At 49.3% G+C, this 21,727-nt stretch overlaps 1 protein-coding gene across 1 annotated transcript in view; it reads right to left on the reverse strand.

The window, feature by feature from the left end:
* Window positions 1–21,727, reverse strand: part of TTYH1 (tweety family member 1) — a 61,233-nt gene that overhangs the window by 7,891 nt on the left and 31,615 nt on the right. The window contains exons 4-11 of the mRNA XM_056863650.1: window positions 14,542–14,653; window positions 10,943–11,163; window positions 9,492–9,587; window positions 7,098–7,170; window positions 3,050–3,125; window positions 2,002–2,057; window positions 845–937; window positions 326–418 (exon numbers count right to left, since the gene is read on the reverse strand). Coding sequence (XP_056719628.1) covers window positions 326–418; window positions 845–937; window positions 2,002–2,057; window positions 3,050–3,125; window positions 7,098–7,170; window positions 9,492–9,587; window positions 10,943–11,163; window positions 14,542–14,653 — 820 coding nt within the window. The remainder of the gene's footprint in view (window positions 1–325; window positions 419–844; window positions 938–2,001; window positions 2,058–3,049; window positions 3,126–7,097; window positions 7,171–9,491; window positions 9,588–10,942; window positions 11,164–14,541; window positions 14,654–21,727) is intronic.

Below are 21,727 nucleotides of genomic sequence, written 5' to 3' on the forward strand. Positions count from 1 at the left end.
AGTCCAGCAGTCTGTTCACACAGTGACCAACCAGGTGCCTCTAGGAAGCCCACAAGCAAGACGACTGCAGCAGCAAACAAGTGGTAGCTGGAGATCTCCCACTATTCTATGATCTCCAGGCAACAGAGATTAGTTCCCCTGGCAAAAGGCCGCTTTGGAAGGAAGGTGGACTCCATGGCATTATACCCCATTGAACTCCCTCCCTTTCCCCAAACCCCGCCCTCCTCAGACTCCACTCCCAAATCTCCAGGTATTTCCCAACACTGAGCCGACAACCCTTCTTGCAGCCCGCCTGTTTACAGAGGAAGAAGCATAGGGTGGGTACCTTGTGAAGTCCCCGACAGTTGAGCAGAGCCACAAGGTGATGGAAATTGCTTTCTGTGGTGTTCAAAGTGCTCTGGATGGCCAGGATGCTCCTCTGCAATTCAGAAAAGCCGTGAGGAGAGAAACCCCAGGCACCCTGCCTCGCAGCAGTCTAACTTCCCTCATCCCAGCCCCACCCAATTCCTTTACAGGAGAAAAGAAGAAAAAGATGAAGAAGACGAAGAAGACGAGGACGAAGAAGAAGAGTTGGTTTTTATGTGCCGATTTTCTCCACCTTTTTAAGGAGAATCAAACCGGCTTACAATCTCCTTCCCTTCCTCTCCCCACAATGGGCACCTTGTGAGGTAGGTGAGGCTGAGAGAGTTCTGAGAGAACTGTGACTAACCCAAGGTCACCCAGATGGCATCACGTGGAGGAGTGGGGAAACCAACCCGGTTCTCCAGATTAGAGTCCGCCGCTCTTAACCACTCCCCCAAACTGTCCTGGCTCCCAGGATCCCTCTGTGTGCATCCCCACTGACCTCAGCAGCTGGGAATTGCGGGACAGCTTCTCTCTCCAATCCGTACAGCTGAGAGTGTATGTTGGACAGCGCCCTCTGACACGTGGTGAGCTTCTGTATCCGTGGTGCAAAGGAGTATAGGAGAAACGCAAAGCATTGCGGTTGGAAAACTACACACCGAGAGTCTGTGCCAATAGCCCAGTGGAACTTCTCAGGGCCCCGATCCCCACCGTCGCACAAAGTAAGAGCAGGACTAGAATTCTATTTCCTATTGCCTCCCCGACAATTCATTTGTTTGGGTGTTAGCAAGCAAGGACAACAAAGGTAACCACCAAAGGACAGCAAAACAGTACAAAATAGACAACACAACAACGATAGTAAGTTTTTTTTTAAAGCACCTTGACAACAATTAACTTCTGAATCATTATTTACCAAACACCTCAGTCCAATACCAAACAGATTTTATACAGGGGGGAAACTGAAAGAGATGTAGAATTAGTCTAGTATCAACCAAAAGTATGAGAAAAGGGTCACTGGCAAAGAAACACAAAACAAAAGCTATTTAGAGGCCTTTGCAACATTTTAATTTGGCTCCTTGTCTATTAAGGGATAGGCACATGGGCAATCCACTGTATCATAAAGGTGCATAGTTTCAGGTAGGTTGCAGTCTCTAGCAGCAGAACCAAACCAAAGCATCTTAAAGGCTAACAAAAAAATATCAGGGTACAAGCTTTCATGAGTCACGGCTCACTTTGTTAAAGAAAAGCGCACTTGCATTTTGCTATTTTATGATTCGATCAAATACAAACCGGGGACTAAATTGAGAGCCCTGAGAATGCCAGCTTTTGATTTTGTTTTAAAAAGCAAAAACAAGCTTCTAGTCCCTACAGCTGTGGGGACGAGCTTGAACATGTGTTGGGGCAATGCAGCTGGACGGCGTTGCAGAGGTGGGACTCCGCTGTGGGCAAAGCTTCGGGAACCCGAATCGTCCTCGGCCCTCCATTTGTCACACAAAAACCGAAGGGACGATTGCACAGGAAGTTGCTGATTGAGCATTGGTCGAGTTTTCACAATTAACCCAGGAGGCAGATTTTTTGGGAGGGTGGGGGGGCTACCTTGGTGCAGAATTCTTTCCCACACAGAGACCACACTTTCGGGAGGGAAACGACATTTCTTACCTGCTGGAAAGGGTTAAAGACGTCCTGGCTGCAGGTTAAATAGTATTGCAGGATTTCTGCAGGGTTAAGAGGAAGAGAGGAAAAGAATCAGACCCTGTGTCCATCTGAGTTGGTGTCATGCCTCTCTCATTCTCGCTTCTAAGATCCGGTGCATGTTTATCCAACGAGTGTTTTCCTCTGATGCTGCACAGGCAACATAGAGCTGTAAATTGCCACTCCCCCTCCACACCCAGAGGTTTTGTGCTTCTGACAAGTACATGCCAGGCCGGCATTCAACAGGTAGAGATTTGCACCATCTTTGTGTCTTTGTCAGCTCAGAACCTCTCAGTCCCCCAGAAGAGTGTAGCAGTCTGGGAAATGAACCAAGAAACACCTTGGATATCTATTCGCATGTAAGCAAAGATGTTAGTAATCTTTGCAAAATCACTTGTATACAAAAACCTCATGGGGAGTCACCCAAGGCCAGACAGCAGAGTGGAATTTGAACCCTAAACTCCTAGGTCAGGCTGTTAAGTGTCCAGGACGAAAAAAGAAAATTCCGTCCTGCTCCTATGGCTTCAACAGCAGCAGAAGTCAACAAGCAAAGAAGGAGGAGGAGTTGGTTTTTATATGCTGACTTTCTCTACCACTTAAGGCAGAATTAAACTGGCTTACAATCACCTTCCCTTCCCCTCCCCACAACAGACACCCTGTGAGGTAGGTGGGGCTGAGAGAGCTCTTAAAAGAACTGTGACTAGCCCAAGTTCACCCAACTGGCTTCGTGTGGAGTGAGGAAACAAATCCAGTTCACCAGATTCGCCTCCGCCACTCACGTGGAGGAGTGGGGAATCAAACCCGGTTCTCCAGATCAGACTCCACTGCTCCAAACCATCGCTCTTAACCACTGCATCAAGCTGGCTCAAAGCCTTGTCAGGGCATGGAGATCAACACAATCAGCTGCTGCTGTCTGCCCATCTTGAGCCGCTGCTAAAGACGCAGCTTGCAGGGCTGGGCCATCCTTCTTCACCCAGGTGGAAACCCATCATGCCCGTTCATGCTCCAATCCTACCTGGGCTGAGTCCAGTTCTGGCTTGGGTTGTGTTCATCACATAGCCATCTGGTTCAAAGCAGAAATCGCTCAGTCCCTGAAAAGAGGGGGGGGGGAGAGGAGGAGGAACAAATGTCTCTTTCATTGCATTCTGTTGTCATCGGCTTCTAAGCCAAGCAAGCAACCATCGGCGCAATCCCCTGCGGAATTACTCCAGTCTAACCCCACTGATTTCAGTGGGATTAGACTGGAGTAACTCTGCTTAGGGCGGCACTGTCAAGAAGGCGGAGTCCCGTTAATAGACAGCAGCGGGTCCATCTGACAGGCGCCATAAAAGAATGAAACGGTACAGGACAGTAGATCTTTGGAGCATGGTGGTTTGAGAGGAAGGGCTCTAGAACGGAGAACCATTGTTTCCGGTACGGCATGTCTTACACTGTTGTCTTTTAAAAATCGCACTCTCTTCTAATTTTGTGATATGGCCGCTGCATTGTTTCTTGTATGTCTTATACTGTGTTTATTGCATTGTCCTTAAATTTTGTGATCCATCTAGAGACTAGACAGCTAAGGAACCACAGGACATCTGCCATGGAGCCCTGGTGTGCTACAGAGAATTCTGGGACTAACGCCCCGTTCATATCAGGTCATGTCATTGCCCTGGAACAACTGAGAGCATGTCATGCCTATAACCCATCCAATACTCACCTTCAACTCTAGATTGCAGGGGAAATTGGCATTAGTGGGTTTCTTTTGAACATAAGAACAGCTATGCTGGATCAGACCAAGGTCCATCAAGTCCAGCAGTCTGTTCAGACAGTGGCCAACCAGGTGCTTCTAGGAAATCCACAAACAAGACAGCTACAGCAGAATTCTCCTGCCTTTGTTCCACAGCACCTAATATAATTGGCATGCTCCTCTGATCTTGGATGCATCATGACTAGCATCCATTTTTACTAATAGCAACCAATAGCCCTCTCCTTGATGAACATGCCCACTCCCCTCTTAAAGCCTTCCAAGTTGGCAGCCATCACCACATCCTGGGGCAGGGAGTTCCACAATGTAACTATGCTTTGGAGAAGCTTGCTGTCATAATTGGTGGCTTTCATAGAGGAATCCTTGATATGTCTCCAAGTAATCTCAGAATTTTCCGGAACACCGGGTTGTGAAGGATGGATCACGGTGGGGGGGGGGGGGGACTAGGGGTGCCAGGTCCTCCCGGCCACTGTCATGGCGGGGGGGGGGGGCAAGGGTTGCCAGTTCCAGGTTGGGAAGCTCCTGGATATTTGGGGTGGAACATGGAGAGGACAGGGACCTCAGTAGTGTACAATGTCATAGAGTCCACTCTCCAAAGCATCCATTTTCTCCAGGGGAGCTGATCCCTGTAGTCTGGAGATGAGCTGTAAGTCCGGGGGATCCCCAGGCCCCACCTGGAGGCTGGCATCCCTGGGGAGGACAGGGGGGGCTGGCAAGGAGCAGGCCAAAATGGTGCAGATTCAGCAGGGAGACCTGACTGGGGTAACAGGGGCTCTTGACTGGAATTGGGGGACACTGAGAAGGCCAGAGGTAGGGTTGCCAGGTCCCTCTTCGCCACCAGCGGGAGGTTTTTGGGGGCAGAGCCTGAGGAGGGCGGGGTTTGGGGAGGGGAGCTGATCTCTATCAGCTGGAGATCAGTGGTAATAGCAGGAGATCTCCAGCTAGTACCTGGAGGTTGGCAACCCTAGCCAGAGGCGAGTTTGTGTGACTGCAGTATGGAACAGAGGCACCCCCAAAGGGCTGTGCCCATTTGTGAAGGGGACAGAAAGGCAGCTGGAAAGTACACAGAGACCGTGTAGTGCCTGCTAGTCAGAAGTAAGCGGGAAGTGTATGTGTTTGTGTATGTGTGTATAGAGGGATGTGATGATGAAGGGTCAGTGGGAGGGAACCAAACTCTGGCTGGAAATGCCAGCAATTAAATTAATGTGCTTCAGAGAGCATGAGATGGGACAGACTTTCCAGCAAGGCCACCCAGCCAGTCCTTCTGACACCCTAAGGCGGCCCTCTTTCTTCCCGCCAGAGGCTCTTCTGCTTTTAACATCTGCAGGATGGGCAGAAGCACAACAGCTCCGAGGGTCTCGGCACAAAGATACAGTGGCTGAAAATGTAACAGTGGTGGCATTTCTGCCTTTCTCGCAGCAGTTATAAGGATGGGTCCAGCACCCCAAATCATGAATTCAGCAGAGGGATGACCAACCTCAAGATGGGGCCTGGAGTTCTCACGGAGTGACAGAGCATTCCTGATCCCCTGGAGGAAATGGGAGCACTAGAGGTTAAACTCCATGGTATACCATTGCATGTAGTTATGGTTGCCAACCTCCAGGTACTAGCTGGAGATCTCCTGCTATGACAACTGATCTCCAGCTGATAGAAGAAGAAGAATTGGTTTTTATATGCCGATTTTCTCTACCACTTAAGGAAGACTCAAACCAGCTTACAATCACCTTCCCTTCCCCTCCCCACAACAGACACTCTGTGAGGTGGGTGGGGCTGAGAGAGTGTGACTTGCCCAAGGTCACTCAGCTGGCTTCGTGTGTAGGAGTGGGGAAACAAATCCAGATCACCAGATTAGCCCCCGCCGCTCATGTGGAGGAGGAGGGAATCAAACCCGGTTCTCCAGATCAGAGTCCACCGCTCCAAACCACCGCTCTTAACCACCACGCCACACTGGTGTGGTTCACCTGGAGAAAATGGCTGCTTTGGCAACTGGACTCCACAGACTCTTCCCAAACCCTGCCCTGCTCAGGCTCCACCCCAAAAATCTCCCGCTGGTAGCGAAGAGGAACCAGTGGCAACCCTACATGTAGTAGAAGCAGATGTCCTAGAAGCAACGTCACATCCATGCTAGGCTCCCTCCCCTCCCCAAGATCTGCCCTCTCCAGGCACTGTCCAGGAATCTCCAGGAATTTCCGAAGCAGAATATGGCAATTCTTAGAGGGGCTCCCAAAGCAGACTGAAGCTTTGCCATTGCAGTATTCATCACCATCTAAAGTACGTCGGGAATAAGACCATGGAGTCCAGAGTCTAAAATCACCTAATTGTAATACTGCATAGGAACTCTGCCTTGAGAGAATAGGCTGCAGTCCTCAGCACCTCAGAGTTAGCTGATGCTTTGTGCATCCCTAAGGAGGGCATCCTTTAGGGTTGCCAGGTCTCTCTTCACCACCGGTAGGAGGTTTTTGGGGCGGAGCCTGAGGAGGGCAGGGTTTGGGGAGGGGAGGGACTTCGATGCCACAGAGTGCAATTGCCAAAGAGGCCATTTTCTCCAGGTGAACTGATCTCTATCAGCTAGAGAGCACTTGTAATAGCAGGAGATCTCCAGCTAGTACCTGGAGGTTGGCAACCCTAGCATTCTTGCAGGAATGAAAATGCAGCGGGGCAGGGTCATTAGGGTTGCCAGGCCCCTCTTCGCCATCGGCAAGAGGTTTTTGGGGTGGAGCCTGAAGAGGGTGGGGTTTAGGGAGGGGAGGGACTTCAGTGCCATAGAGTCCAATTGCCAAAGAGGCCATTTTCTCCAGGGGAACTGATGTCTATCTGCTGGAGATCAGTTGTAATAGCAGGAGATCTCCAGCTAGTACCTGGAGGTTGGCAACCCTAGGGGTCACAGGGGATTTTGGGCTGTGGGAGAAACCAGCTAGGCTGGGAGCAGGCCCCCCTTTTCCAATGTACTGCTCCAAGTAGCTGCATAGCCTATTTCTAGGCCTAGGTTGCTCCCGATCTTCCTTTCCCCATCCCAGCTTTGGATTTAATCAGCCCGGTTCTTAAGGCTGCCAACCTCCAGGTGGTGTGTGGAGACCTTCTTCTATTACAACCGATCTCCAGGCGACAGAGATCACCTGGCGAAAATGGCCGCTTTGGAAGGTGGACTCTACGGCATTATACACCACTGAACTCCCTCCCCTCCCCAAACCCCGCCCTGCTCAGGCTCCGCCCCCAAAATCTCCAGGTATTTCCCAACCCGGAGCTGGCGACCCTACCAGTTCTACTGATCTTTACCCCCCTGATTCTTTACTCCCAACCCAAGCCCTTTACTCACCACGGCGGCGGCTGTCTCCAGTCCCATGGTGCTCCAGCTCAGAATGAGAACTAGGAAACTCATCACGGTCATTCTGTTGGAAGAAAGGAAGGCTCTTGAATAAGTACGGAGTGCCTCACCATTCATCATTCAGTAGCTAAAAAGTGGCTTCCATATTAATGCATACAAGACATATGTATTAATATGGAAGCCACTTTTTAGCTACTGAAAATATATATACCGAATATATATATATATAGCTGGTGTGTGTATGTGTGTGTGTGTGTATGTATATATATGTGTGTGTGTGTAGATAGATAGATAGATAGATAGATAGATAGATAGATAGATAGATAGATAGATAGATAGATAGATAGATAGATAGATAGATAGATAGATAGATAGATAGATAGATAGATAGAAGCAGTGGGGTCAAAAGGCCATGGGGTGCGCGCAAGGAACAGACTGTGACATTTTTATACACAGCTCAGACAAATGCAAGGTAAGTCCAGCAGCCATTCACAAAAGCGGTAATTGGCAATAACACAACCTCCCCAGCTTCCCCAAACTAATTTAATCTGGTTCCCGGCCGCCGTCTGATGTCTCTGAATGGGTCTGTCACTACGGTTTTGCCTTAAAGCGATGCCTAGAATGCAGGAGTTGGCTAAAGGAGGTTAATGTTTCTTAATGGCTGCGGGTGGTCCCCTGAATGAGCAATTATATTGGGGGCGAGGATGCGGTTCAGTAGTAGGACACCTGCTTTGCATGCAGAAGGCCCTCTCCAGTTAGGAAAGGATCAGATGGGAATTGGTGTGAAAGACCGGGAGCCCAGACTCTGGAGAGCCACCGCCAGCCGAAGGAGGAGATGTTCTTGACCTTGACAGACCAATGGTCTGTGAAGAAGGCACCATCCTATATTCCAGTGGTTCTCAAAGTGGGCAGTACCACCCCCTGGGGGCCGGTGGGATTACCTAGGGGGGCACTAAAAGGCAAGGGGGCAGCAGGGGGCACTAGAGGTGGGCCCCTTCAACTGTGTGGTTCACTAATTTACAATAGATCGAGCTATGGCACCATGCTGGCAAATTTGGCAGAAACTATCACAATTTTTTTCCAGACTTTGAAGAGCTGGTACCACTGGATCAAGTTCATCAGTTTTGTTGAATAAATTTCAACTACAAAGTTTTAATTTGATTTTGAATAGATGTGCAAATAATTGCTACTGTTTTGAAATTTTATTGTTATTATCTTCTTTAGTGAGTCATGCAAACCCCTATTTTGAACAATGCTTTTTATAGGATAGGGTAGGGGGGGCTGGGGTTGAGTTTGTGGAACCAAGGGGGCGGTGGCCCGAAAAGTTTGGGAACCACTGATATATTCCATTCAGGCTCCAAGCTGGAAGCTGCAGTGATCATGTATGAGAGGGGAGGGGCTGTGGTTGAGTGGCAAAGCATCTGCTTGGCATGCAGAAGGTCCCAGGTTCAATCCCCGGCATCTCCAGTTAAAGGGACTAGGCAAGTAGGTGATGCAAAAGATCTCTGCCTAAGGCCCTGGAGATCTGCCGCCGGTCGGAGTAGACAATTCTGACTTTGATGGACCAAGGGTCTGATTCAGAATAAGGCAGCTTCATGTGTTCATGTGAGAAAAAGCAGTTGGCAATTTGGAAGATGGGAAGAGGCAGGGGGGGGGATAAAAAGGAAAGGCTGAGGGAGTTGGGAATGTTTCGTCTGGAGAAGAGGAGGTTGAGGGGGGACATGATTGCTCTCTTTAAGTATTTGAAGGACTGTCACTTAGAGGAGGGCAGGGAGCTGTTCCTGTTGGCAGCAGAGGATAGGATTTGCAATAATGGGTTTGTTCAACAGGGGAATCGGCTGCCTAGGGAGGTGGTGAGCTCCCCTCCTTACTGGCAATCTTTAAGCAGAGGTTGGACAAGCACTTGTCAGGGATGCTCTAGGCGGATCCTGCATTGAGCAGGGGGTTGGACTAGATGGCCCGTATGGCCCCTTCTGACTCTATGATTCTATAAGTGGCAGACGATGAAGCACCTTGGGGTGCTAGATCTAGGCCAAACTACATGCAACATTAGAGTTCCCTTTAACTTCTCACTGCTTGGGGACTGGGTAACATATTTTTATACACAGCACTCTTTTGGCATTAAACACTCCCCTGAAAAAAAAAGGTCAACCGATCCCCAAAAACTATCCTGAAACTCGTTGGTATTCTGCTTTTTCCTTTGGGTCAACAATTTCGCAGCCCACCAAACAAACCCCTTTGAATCTCTTATGGGTGCAACAGTCTTAACAACGGGGCTGTTTTTGTAGATTCCCTCCCGTCTCTTGCCCACCCCCCTCCCAAGCTTTCCCAACCACTGCCCCTGCAGCGCGGTGCCCAGATGTTCCCGCCAGATGGCGCACTCACACGATTACCAGCCACTTGATCTGCTTCGCCAGCCCCAGCAAGGTGAAGAGGCAGATGATGAGGTCCAGCAGCAGCAGCAGGATGTAGGCCAGCCACCTGGGAGGGCCAGAAAGCAAAGGCCGTGTGAGGGACCACACAGCAGACGTCTTCACCCAAGTTCCACCAACCCCTGACCACTCTGCCCAACTTCTCACTAGAATGTTGCACACCCCTTCCTCTCCTCACTTAATCCATATCCGTCTGTCCTTGGGTTACTCTTTTCCCTCTGTCCTTCCTTTCCCACACTAATCTTAATATTTGGACAGCTCCCCTCACGCTGCTCCACCCTCACAGCTCCCCTCACGCTGGTCCCTCCTCTCAGTTCCCCTCATGTTGCTCCATCCTCACAGTTCCCCTCAAGTTGCTCCATTTCCCTGACGCTATTCTATCCTCACAGTTCCCCTCATGTAGCTCCATCCTTACCATTTCCCTCACGCTGCTCCATCCTCACTGTTTCCCTCACGTGGCTCCATCCTCACTGTTTCCCTCATGTAGCTCCATCCTCACCATTTCCCTCACGCTGCTCCATCCTCAGTTCCCCTCATGTAGCTCCGTCCTCACCATTTCCCTCACGCAGCTCCATCCTCACAGTTCCCCTCATGTAGCTCCATCCTCACCATTTCCCTCACGCGGCTCCATCCTCACTGTTTCCCTCATGTTGCTCCATTCTCACAGTTCCCCTCATGCTGCCCCATTCTCACCGTTTCCCTCACGTGGCTCCATCCTCACAGCTCCCCTCATGCTGCTCCATCCTCACAGTTCCCCTCATGCTGCTCCATCCTCACCGTTTCCCTCAGGCAAGCTCCATCCTCACTCCCACACGCTGCCCCATCCTCACAGTTCCCCTCACACTGCTCCATCCTCACACTGCTCCATCCTCAGTTTCCCTCATATTGCTCCATCCTCACCATTTCCCTCACGATGATCCATCCTCACAGTTTCCCTCACACAGCTCCATCCTCACCATTTCTCTCATGTGGCTCCATCCTCACAGTTCCTCTCACGCTGCTCCATCTTCATAGTTTCCCTCACGTTGCTCCATTCTCATAGTTCCCCTCATGATGCTCCATCCTCATCGTTTGCCTCACATTGCTCCATCCTCACAGTTTCTCTTACGTGGCTCCATCCTCACTGTTCCCTCATGCTGCTCCATCCTCACAGTTGCTCTCACCCTGCTCCATCCTCAGTTTCCCTCATATTGCTCCATCCTCACTGTTCCCTCACGATGCCCCATCCTGACAGATTCCCTCATGCAGCTCCATCCTCACCGTTTCCCTCATGTGGCTCCATCCTCACAGTTCCTCTCACACAGCTCCATCATTACAGTTTCTCTTATGCGGCTCCATCCTCACTGTTCCCCTCACGCTGCTACAGCCTTCTATTCTTCCCCAGCCACCCACCCTCCTTCTCACCTGTAGTCCTCCAGGTAGCCAACTTGTTCCGCCAGGATGCTAGGCTGGCCACGGGCTTCCCCCCAGAAAGGGACTCCATCCAGGGTCTGCGCCACTGCCTCGGCCTGACGGCGAGTGTTACGGACCACGACCACCAGGTCTGTCCGTGGCGACAGAGCCTCCTCAAGCTGGGTCAGGTCCCCTCTCACAGTCGCTGAAAGTAGCTCTACTGTCTCCGAAACCTGGGGGGGAGGGAGGGATGGGGATGTCACAGTTCTGCAGTGTGGGATGGCCATAGGTGCCACAGGTGGCAGGCATGACTTTGATGTAGCCAGGTACCTGTGGCAGACAGAGCATACACGTGCCACATCGCTCGTTTCATACAGTGCTTCAGTGCCTAGCCGAACCTCAAGAACTGGTCCTCCTCACACCATATGACTGTCGCATTTGTCACCAGGGCTGCGCATGGGAGGAGGGGATGCAAATTTTGTGACCTGCTCAAATTATGCACATTTGCACAGCGAATGCTTATTCTGCATAAGGACTTCTGTTAGCCAAAGGAAGAAGAAGAGTTGGTTTTTATATGCTGGGTTGAAATTAAATCAAAAGAGTTTCCGTCTAGACATTAGGAAGAATTTTCTAACAGTTAGAGCGGTTCCTCAGTGGAACAGGCTTCCTCGGGAGGTGGGAAGCTCTCCTTCCCTGGAGGTTTTTAAGAAGAGGTTAGATGGCCATCTGTCAGCAATGCTGATTCTGTGACCTTAGGCAGATGATGAGAGGGAGGGCATCTTGGCCATCTTCTGGTCACTAGAGGTGTGGAGGGGAGAGGTAGTTGTGAATTTCCTGCATTGTACAGGGGGTTGGACTTGATGGCCCTGGTGGTCCCTTCCAACTCTATGATTCTATGACTTTCTCTACCACTTGAAGAAGACTCAAACCGGCTTACAATCATCTTCCCTTCCCCTCCCCACAATAGACACCCTGTGAGGTAGGTGGGGCTGAGAGACCTGTGACTAGCCCAAGGCCACCCAGCTGGGTTCACGTGTAGGAGTGGGGAAACAAATCCAGTTCACCCGCTTAGCATCCTCCGCTCATGTGGAGGAGTGGGGAATAAAACCCGGTTCTCCAGATCAGAGTCCACTGCTCCAAACCACCGCTCTTAACCACTACACCCCGCTGGAAGGAGGGGACATGGCAGCTTTATTAATGGCTATTAGTTATGGCAGCTAGAAATGGGCACATTCATGATCTGAGGCAGGATACCTCTGATTAGCAGATGTTGGGGACAAACAGGACGGCTGTCTCCACTTTGCCTTGCTTGGAAGCTCTCTAGGGCCATCTGGCTGGTCACAGGGACAGAACTGAACTCAGCTAACCTTCAGTCTGATCTAGCAAGGCAATTATCGTGTCCTTAAGGAGCTACGCAGGGCACAATCTCTATTCCCTGGAAGTCCTCTCTGAATGCTCATTTGGCTTCTGAGATTTCCCCAGGCGCTGTCTACACCTTTCCACATTTCATTCCACAACCACAGGGGCCAGAAACTTGGTTCCTAGCCATACAGGCTAGAATCACACGGCTGCAACTGTCTTCCACATTGAAATCAGATGCCTTCCATCAGCTAAGCGGTGCTGCGTGCAACGCACACGCTTGCCAGATAAACGTCGCCTGCAATTCACAAGCTCATGGCCAAAATTCTGTAGAAGAGTGGCTTTTAGACTGTGATTCTTAGAAGTGATATCAAGGAGAGAGAAAAAATTTATCAGGCTCTCTGAATAGGGTTGCCAACCACCAGGCGAAAATGAAGATAATGTTCTTACATATCAGGCTGTTTCCTATAGAATGACTATTTGAAGATAATGTTCTTACATATCAGGCTGATGAAGCTTAGCCCTTTGGCGGTGAAAACATTGAATCCAAACCTGTGGGTACGTTCCCTGGAATTGCACCAGTCTGAGTATGAACTATTAAGCTGCAAAGAAGCCCAGTAAGAATACCGCTTGAAGACTCTTCATTATCAGACTTTTATGTTTGGAATCAATCTGGCTACTAAGCTTTTACAACTGATTAGATGGACTGTAAAATAGTGTTGTTGTGTGTATGTGTAAAGTGCCGTCAAGTCACAGCCGACTTATAGCGACCCCTTTTGGGGTTTTCATGGCAAGAGACTAACAGAGGTGGTTTGCCAGCACCTTCCTCTGCACAGCAACCCTGGTATTCCTTGGTGGTCTCCCATCCAAATACTAACCAGGGCTGACCCTGCTTAGCTTCCGAGATCTGACGAGATCGGGCTGTACCATGCTGCCTTCTCTCCCACAAAATAGTGTTGTTACACTCATATAATATTGTCTGTATATGTCACATGTATGTGTGTGCTATGTATAAATGTTTTGTTGTATTGTATATTGTATATGTAGTTATATAGTGAATAGAAGCATTGAATAGTATTGAATAACAGTGTGAGCCTTTGTGTTGGTTTTTTGGTTATTGACTACATTCATTACAGCATAGGGTTTGTTGAAATTGGTTTGTAGCCGCCAGGTGCTAGCCGGAGATCTCCCGCTACTTCCACTGACCTCCTGCCGATAGAGATCAGTTCACCTGGAGAAAATGGTTGCTTGGGCAATTGGACTCTATGACACTGAAGTCCCACCCCTCCCCAAACCCCACCCTCCTTAGGCTCCCCCCAAAAAAACCTCCTGCAGGTAGCGAAGAGAGACCTAGCAACCCTATCTCTGAAAGATACATTTTCAGGCCTCATGTATTGTGGGGTGGGTGGAGTGGGAACACCCGAAGCTGCCCGGCCGTGGCCAGGATATGATCTGTTTATGTAATTTCACAAATACAATAGGCATTTTTCTTCCATGAATTATGCAATTATGTGAACAGGATGGGAACACGTGGGGGGAGGGAGAAGAGGATGCCGCTATTTATTTATATAAAATGTTTAATTTCCCCCCTTTTTTCCTGCATGCAGGACCAGGAAGGGACTTGGAGAAATGAAGCTCAGGTTCCAAACAACTACTGATCTTCCCTGCACTGCTATGGTCTTCATTCATTTTAGTCCCCACTTGCAACAGGAGGGCTGCTTTTTAATATTTTACCTCTTTCTCCCCCTTTCTCCTAGGTTCAGTCCCCGGCATCTCCAGTTAAAGGAACTAGGCAGGTAGGTGATGTGAAAGACCTCTCTGCCTGAGACCCTGGAGAGCCGCTGCCGGTCTGAGTAGACAATACTGACTTTGATGGACCAAGGGTCTGGTTCAGTATAAGGCAGCTTCATGTGTTCATGGGTCCCTGTTTACCTGGGAACTGAGTTCCCCATGGGGAATTTGTAACTTGCTTCTGATTTCTCATCATAGTGGACTTGATCACAACCCAAAGACTTGATAATGTGCTATTAGGCTCAAGTACCATCACATTAGACCCAGACCACATTCATATTCCAGGAGGAAAGAGATAGGAGTCAAGGACCCTTAATCTTGCCAGGGGTTGTTGTCTCCCCTAATTCATGTCTGGAATATGTAAGAAGAGCATAGACACAGGTTAAAGTGAGTTCAGAAATACCATCTCAGGGGTACAAACAAGCCCTGCATGCTCTTGTACGGACATGCACTCAACTCACCAGCGTATCGATGGAGCTTAACGTGTGGTTGGCGTTCAGCAGCGAATAGGTGACCTGGTACACTCCATCGTTGGTCTCGCTGTTTCCATAGAAACCAATGCCAATCCCAGCACTGTTCGGAGGGAACGAAGGGAAGAGATAGAAAGAGACATCTCAGCATCCAGGAACTCTAAACTTTGCGGCCCTGCTTCCAAACCAAGAGGACTTAAATTCCACATGGTCAGGATTTTGCCTTATAAATCCCTTTTTTTGCCACCTGTAGCAATTTATGACCAAGACTGGGCAGAGCTAGAAATGTCAACTTCCAGGTGGGACCTGGAGATCCTCAGGAATTACAGCTCCTTTCGAGACTACGAAGATCAATTCCTCTGGAGAAAATGGATGCTTTGGAGGGTGGACTCTGTGGCCTTCTGCCCCACTGAGGTCCCTATCCTCCCCACACTTCATCCAAAAATCTCCAGGAGTTTCCCATCCTGGATCTGGCAACCCTATCTCCCCCACTCTCCCACTGGTGGCCGAGGGGATCATGGAAACCCTAGGCAAAGTTAGGGTTGCCAACCTCCAGGTACTAGCTGGAGATCTCCTGCTATTACAACTGATCTCCAGCCAATAGAGATCAGTTCCCCTGGAGAAAAATGGCCGCTTTGGCAATTGGACTCTATGGCATTGAAGGCCCTCCCCTCCCCAAACCCTGCCCTCCTCAGGCTCCGCCCCAAAACCTCCCACTGGTGGCAAAGAGGGACCTGGCAACCCTAGGCTAAGTGGGTGCGATTTGCCTGCTGGGGGAACATATTAACCCCATAGGCAGGCATTTGGTGGTGAGGAAGACCAAGGGGGCCAGGAAGTACGACTGAAGAGCCAGAGAATTAATACAGGTAGCTTGAGATGTTTAAAGACATTCACTTGTATTAAAAGGCAATAAAACACATTAAAAATATTACACCGTTGTAAAAGGGGACTAACGCTTGTCACGATGGGTAGCTGTGTTAGTCTGTCAATAGCAGCAGAAAAGAGCAAGAGTCCAGTAGCACCTTAAAGACTCACAAAATTTCTGGCAGGTTATGGAGCTTTCCTGAGTCACAGCTCACTTCTTCAGATACAGCTAGGATGTGAGTCCATCTATCCTTAAGAAGGGAAGTGTGAATTCAGACACCCAATGTCAATAGCATGTAGATATCAATAGGTAAATGACAATAGAAGGCGTGATTGGATTAGGTATTCTCTGGTCAATGACCGTAATAAATTAAATTGATTGATTGATTGATTGGATTAGGTGTAATATGCAGAGGGGTTGCTGCTATTGACATTTACATGCTATTGCCATTGGGTGTCTGAATTAACTCTTCTCTACTTAGAATCATTGAATTGGAAGGGACTACCAGGGTCATCTAGTCCAACCCCCTGCACAATGCAGTAAGGACAGACAGACTCACTTAAGGGCAGATAGACTCACATTCTAGCTGTATCTGAAGAAGTGAGCTGTGGCTCACGAAAGCTCATACCCTGCCATAAGTTTGATTAGTCTTCAAGGTGCAACTGGACTCTTGCTCTTTTCTAATGCTTGTCAGTCATCTTAGCGCATTTGCATTCATTGGCCAGAACAGTGGAAGGGAGGGACAAGTTTATTTCTGAGTGGGCTGCCAGGTAGAATTTTGCCTGAGTGCTTTTTTTCTTACATCTTTAGTAGGGGAACATCCTCTAGTATTTCACAGAGAGACATGTTAATAACACCCCTATTCTCTTACCAGGGATACCTTTGCGAATCTCGTCCCATGCAGGGAGTCTGAACATGCATTTGGGGAACAGAGATCCTCTCCCCCGCCCCCAATCCTACGTGCTGTTAGCTGATTGCTGGGACAACCCTTCTGCACGTTCTGGTTGTAGGCTTCTCGGCACAATTGCGATGTCTGATTTTTGCAAGGATCCCCATTGCTTGTACACTAGAGCCTGCCCATGTACAAATACAAGGATTTTTCAGTCTACTGAACACAGTTAAGGTGAAGTGGGGAGGGGTGTACCACAACGATCCTCCTGTGTTTGCGATCTGGAAGGGCTGTTATTGAAGACCCTTTATTACCGGCAGAATGCTGCATTCGTTTCCTCTGCAGCAATTTATCTTCCACCGATTTAAAAGTCCCAAAGGTGATTCCTCTCCCCCACTTGAAGCTATACTATGGAAACACAATTTTCTCTTCGTTAGCAACGTTTCAATTCCTCAGTGGCTTCAATTTGCAAAATTTCAGAGGTATTCATTTTAGTCTGTGGTAGAAAACCCTGCCACCATGTCTTGGGGTTAAGGTTGCCAACCACCAAGGTGAGGCCTGGAGAGCTCGTGGAATTATAACTGATTTGGCCCCAAAAGAGAGATCAGTTCCCTTGCAGAAGATGGCAGCTGTGAGGTCCCTCCCCTCTCCAAACCCCATCTTCCCCAAGCTCTACCCCCAAATCTCCAGGAAATTTCCAACCCAGAGTTAGCAACCCTACTGGGTAGGGTTGCCAGCCCCCAAGTTGGCACCTAGAGATCTCCTGCTATTACAGTTGATCTCCAGTCCAGACGACCAAGATCAGTTGCCCTGGAGAAAATGGCTGCTTTGGACTATGGAATTATACCCTGCTGAGGTCGCTCCCCAGACTCCACCCCAAAAATCCCCAGGTATTTCCCAATCTAGAGCTGGCAACCCTATATGTCAGGGGTGTCAAACTAATTTGTTATGAGGGCCAGATATGACATAAATGTCACTTGGTTGGGCCGGGCCATTCTTCGACAGCACAGATCAGGACTGGGGTGGGGGTGGCTGCCTCAGCTGGCTTGCAGGCCAGATAAAAGCTTTCAAGAGGCCGGATCCGGCCCGTGGGCCGCATGTTTGACACCCCTGCTATTTGTTACTCAATTTTGCCCAATGTTGGGTGGGGGGAGCCCTTCGTCTCCTCTCCCTGCAATCCTGATCCAGATTGGGCCCCTAGTTCAGCAGTGGAATCGGCTGCCTAGGGAGGTGGCAGACTTTAAGCAGAAGCGGGACAAACACTTGTCAGGGATACTCTAGGCTGATCCTGCAAGTGAGCAGGGGGTTGGACTAGATCCAACTCTATGATTTTATGATTCTGTAACGTGGTACTCCCAAGTGTATGTTCCTTGTCTCTTGACAAGACCATGAAGAATGACAACACCAGAAAACCTAAAACCACCAAATGTTAACCAAACAATCTCCCAAAGCAAAAATCAGGGACTGTGATTTACCAGAGAAAGGGACAGTCAGACTGGATAGAGCACCTATGAATTCAGGTGGATGAAATCCCAGGCACGTGTAGACTGTGGGGTTTGGAGACACGCTAGATATCCATCCCCAGATGTAACCCGAAGAATCTGGGGTAGGAATGGCCCATCCTGATGGTGCAGTGTATAGGGTTGCCAGGTCCCTCTTCGGTACCTGCGGGGGCTTTTGGGGGCGGAGCCTGAGGAGGGCGGGGTTTGGGGAGGGGAGGGACTTCAATGCCATAGATTCCAATGGCCAAAGCGACCATTTTTCTCCAGGTGAACTGACCTCTATAGGCTGGAGATCAGTTGTAATAGCAGGAGATCTCCAGCTAGTACCTGCAGGTTGGCAACCCTATGCAGTGGAGTAAAAAAAGAACAGTCTCATCAGGAGAAGGAGCGCCAGTGGGGGAAGAAAACAAGGTTAGGGAACAGGGGGCACCGTACAAAGATGCATTGGGGGGAGCAGCAACAGCCAGCAAAATGTCTAAGCTCCTTATGGCAGCTGGCCGGGGATTGGGAAGGGATTTGCACTGAGAGGGAACAAGGGCGTGTAGAAGGGACGGTGCACAAGAGAGACCTGGTATCTGCCCCCAACTCATCCGTCCTCTCCCCACTGTCCTGGATTGGCCCATCTATCCGATGTCGGATCCTGACAGCGAGCGTTTGCCCATCCACCCCCTGGCTTGCTTCTGCACTGTAATTACGAAGCACGCCGGGTGGGTAATTATCCTCTTTCTGGTAATGACACAAGCATGCAGGAAACAGCTGCAACCAAAACGAACAAGGATTAACCCAAGAGAAACCAAAAAAACGCCACCCGGCAAACCTGTCCATATCAAGAATGTTCCTATCAGTCCACCTGAACCACTCGAACACGACCAATTCACACATGAAAGCCAGCTTTTAAAATTAAATGCAAAGGTTTAGCAATTTGTGCAGGGTTGTGGGAGATGTTGCAGGTACTGTTTTTTTTAGGAATTTACCTCCCGTGCTGGTGGGATCCATTATGAATTGAAATAAATACATAAACCCCTTTCTGCCTGCATTTATCCCATCCTGTCCACTCCTCAGTCCATCTAAGCCCAACTGAATTCAATTAACCGGCATAAAAATAGACCCACAACAGTAAAAAATCAATTAATCATTAGTTTACTTAATTAAAAACTTTTGACTGACTCAGAAGGTATTCCCAATTCAGCAGGCAGCAGATTTGTTTTCCTAAAAAAAGATTTTGATGTTATAAAAATACAAGTTCTTGTAATGTATGGCAGGTGTCATTTTGGAAGAAGCGTCCCTCCCCTTTTATGCATGGCCGCTTCCCTCATGGTCACTCTTCCGATGACTTCGGGCCTTTGTTTTGATTATGCATGCCGTTTCCGACCATCAGAGCTCACCCGGGTCTCCCGCTGCCTTTCTCCACATTTGGTCCACGTTTTCAAATTCGAGATAAAACTGGCCCCTGAAAACACGGGCAAAACGTGGGGAAACGCAAGGGGAGAGCAGGGTGACCTCTGACGGTCGGAAACGGCATGCATAATCAAAACAGAGACCCAAAGTCATCCACCCCTCCCCTCCCCAAACCCCGCCCTCCCCAGGCTCCGCCCCCAAACCTCCAGAAATTTCCCAACCCAGAGCTGGCAACCCTACATTCCTCACCTTCTCCATTGGCGTTGCCACCTTTGGGTTGGGAAATTCCTGGAGATTTGTGGGTGGCGCCTGGGGAGGGCGGGGTTTGGGGAGGGGAGGAATACCCTCCAGAGCTGCCATTTCCTCCAGGGGTATTGGTCTCTTTCTGGAGATCAGTTGTACTTCCGGAAGATCTCCAGGCTCCACTTGAAGGCTGGCAACCCTACAGTCTTCCCATCCACCCATGTATAGGATTGCCAGCTCCAGGTTGGGAAACACCTGGAGATTTTGGGGGCGGAGCCTGAGTAGGGCAGGGTTTGGAGAGGGGAGGGACTTCAATGCCATAGAGTCCAATTGCCATTTTCTCCAGATGAACTGATCTCTATCACCTGGAGATCAGTTATAATAGCAGGAGATCTCCAGCCACCACCTGGAGGTTGGCAACCCTTTCCATGTATCCACCCAGTTTTCTCACAGGCCTTCTGCCCCACCGCTCTAGGCTCTGCCTCTTTCAGTCACAACAGGTCCTTTCCTTTTCCTTCTCCCTAAATCTAATTTCTATGTCAGCCACCTCCCTCCTCCTCTTCTCACAGCCTCACAAGAGCAGCAGTGCCATTCTCAGGATAATCAAGATTTTCATTAGAGGGGAGGCCATTCCCACACTCAACAGTGAGGGGATGAAAAGCACAGGGTTGGTGGGGGGGAAGGGTTTTTGGCTCTGGTCCCACCCCTCTGCGGACCCGTGACCTACCATTCTCCTCCCAGAGGAATCTTGGCTCCCATCCCACCCCTCCTTTAACCCACTAGATTTCACCCCATCACTTCTCAAAATCCTCACTCACAGCTGCCGTCTTGCAAGCCTAACCTAGGTACAAGGGCTGCGGAGTTTTCTCCCCCAGCCCCACTCGGCTCTCTTGCAAATCCTCACTTTCCCAGCAGCGCTGCCAGAGGAGAGACACATTCTTCCAGTCCACCTGGATGAATTCAGAAGGAAGAGAGGAAGAAAAGGAAGAGCTCCGCTTCTAGGAGGAGCCGTGGCTCAGCGGTAGAACACACATGTTGCATGCAGAAGGTTCCTGGCTCACCACCAGGCATCTCCTTGGAAGGAGGGGCAAGGAAAAGGTTTTTTTTTTTCTCTTCCTGGCCAGAGTGAACAAAATGGAGCTAGATGGACCAATAACTCCCCCAAAGCAGCCACCACCCTGGCAATCTGGTGGGGTGGAAGAAACTCTCCTCTGATACAGCACATCACTCCTGTTTAGCACAGCAAAACCAGCTAGGGATGCCAGACTCCAGGTGCGACCTGGGAATCCCCTGGAATTACAGCTTATCTCCTCACTACAGAGATCAGGGGCCCTGGAGAAAATGGGTGTTTTAGAGGGTGCTGGTACTGTTGTAATTGAAAAAAAAAACCTCGTGCTAAACTAGGAGAGTAGCAGAAACAATTCCACAAGTAGAATGTTTATACCATTACTACCTCTCTTCCTTCTCAGACACAATGGCCTTTTATGCAGGGACGTTTCCCCACAGTCACCCCCGCCACCTGCTTCGGGGCTTCTTTTAAGTTATGCATGCCTTTTCCGCCCATCAGAGGTCGCCTCGCTCTCCCCACGCATTTTGCCCGTGTTTTCCAGATGCTGTTTTAGCCAGAATCTGGAAAATGTGGGCAAAACGCGCGGGGAGATCAAGGTGACCTTTGACAGGCGGAAAAGGCATGCATAACTTAAAAGAAGCCCCAAAGCAGTCGGCGAGGGTGACCGCGGGAAAGCGTCCCTGCATAAAAGGCCATTGTGTCTGAGAAGGAAGAGAGGTAGTAATGGTATAAACATTCTACTTGTGGGATTTGATCGGTGAAGGGCTCCCTCTGAATTGCTATCCCACAGTTTGGCATTCTATTCAGAGTCTCCTTTTTGCTTTATTTATTTATTTATTTATTTATTTATTTTATATAAGGGGGATACAGAAAAGAAAAAAAGAAGGAGAGGGGAAACAAAAGTAAAACATTTTTCATCCTCCGAGCCTTGGTAAAGTCTAGGCTTAAAGAAAAAAGTATTGCCATAATTTCTGTCATTCATCCTAAACATCGTCCTAAAGGGAAGAAGACTGGGGAAGGCGCTGGCAAGTCACCCCATAAACAAAGTCCGCCTAGAAAATGTCAGGATGTGACGTCACCCCATGGGTCAGGAATGACCCGGTGCTTGCACAGGGGACCTTTACCTTTTATTCTAAACATTAAAACGTCTTAAGATTCACTGAAGAAAAAGAATATTTCATCCCCTAAACCTCCACATAAGCTAAACTAAG

Source organism: Euleptes europaea, chromosome 18 (assembly GCF_029931775.1).
Source record: "Euleptes europaea isolate rEulEur1 chromosome 18, rEulEur1.hap1, whole genome shotgun sequence".
NCBI lineage: Eukaryota > Metazoa > Chordata > Lepidosauria > Squamata > Sphaerodactylidae > Euleptes > Euleptes europaea.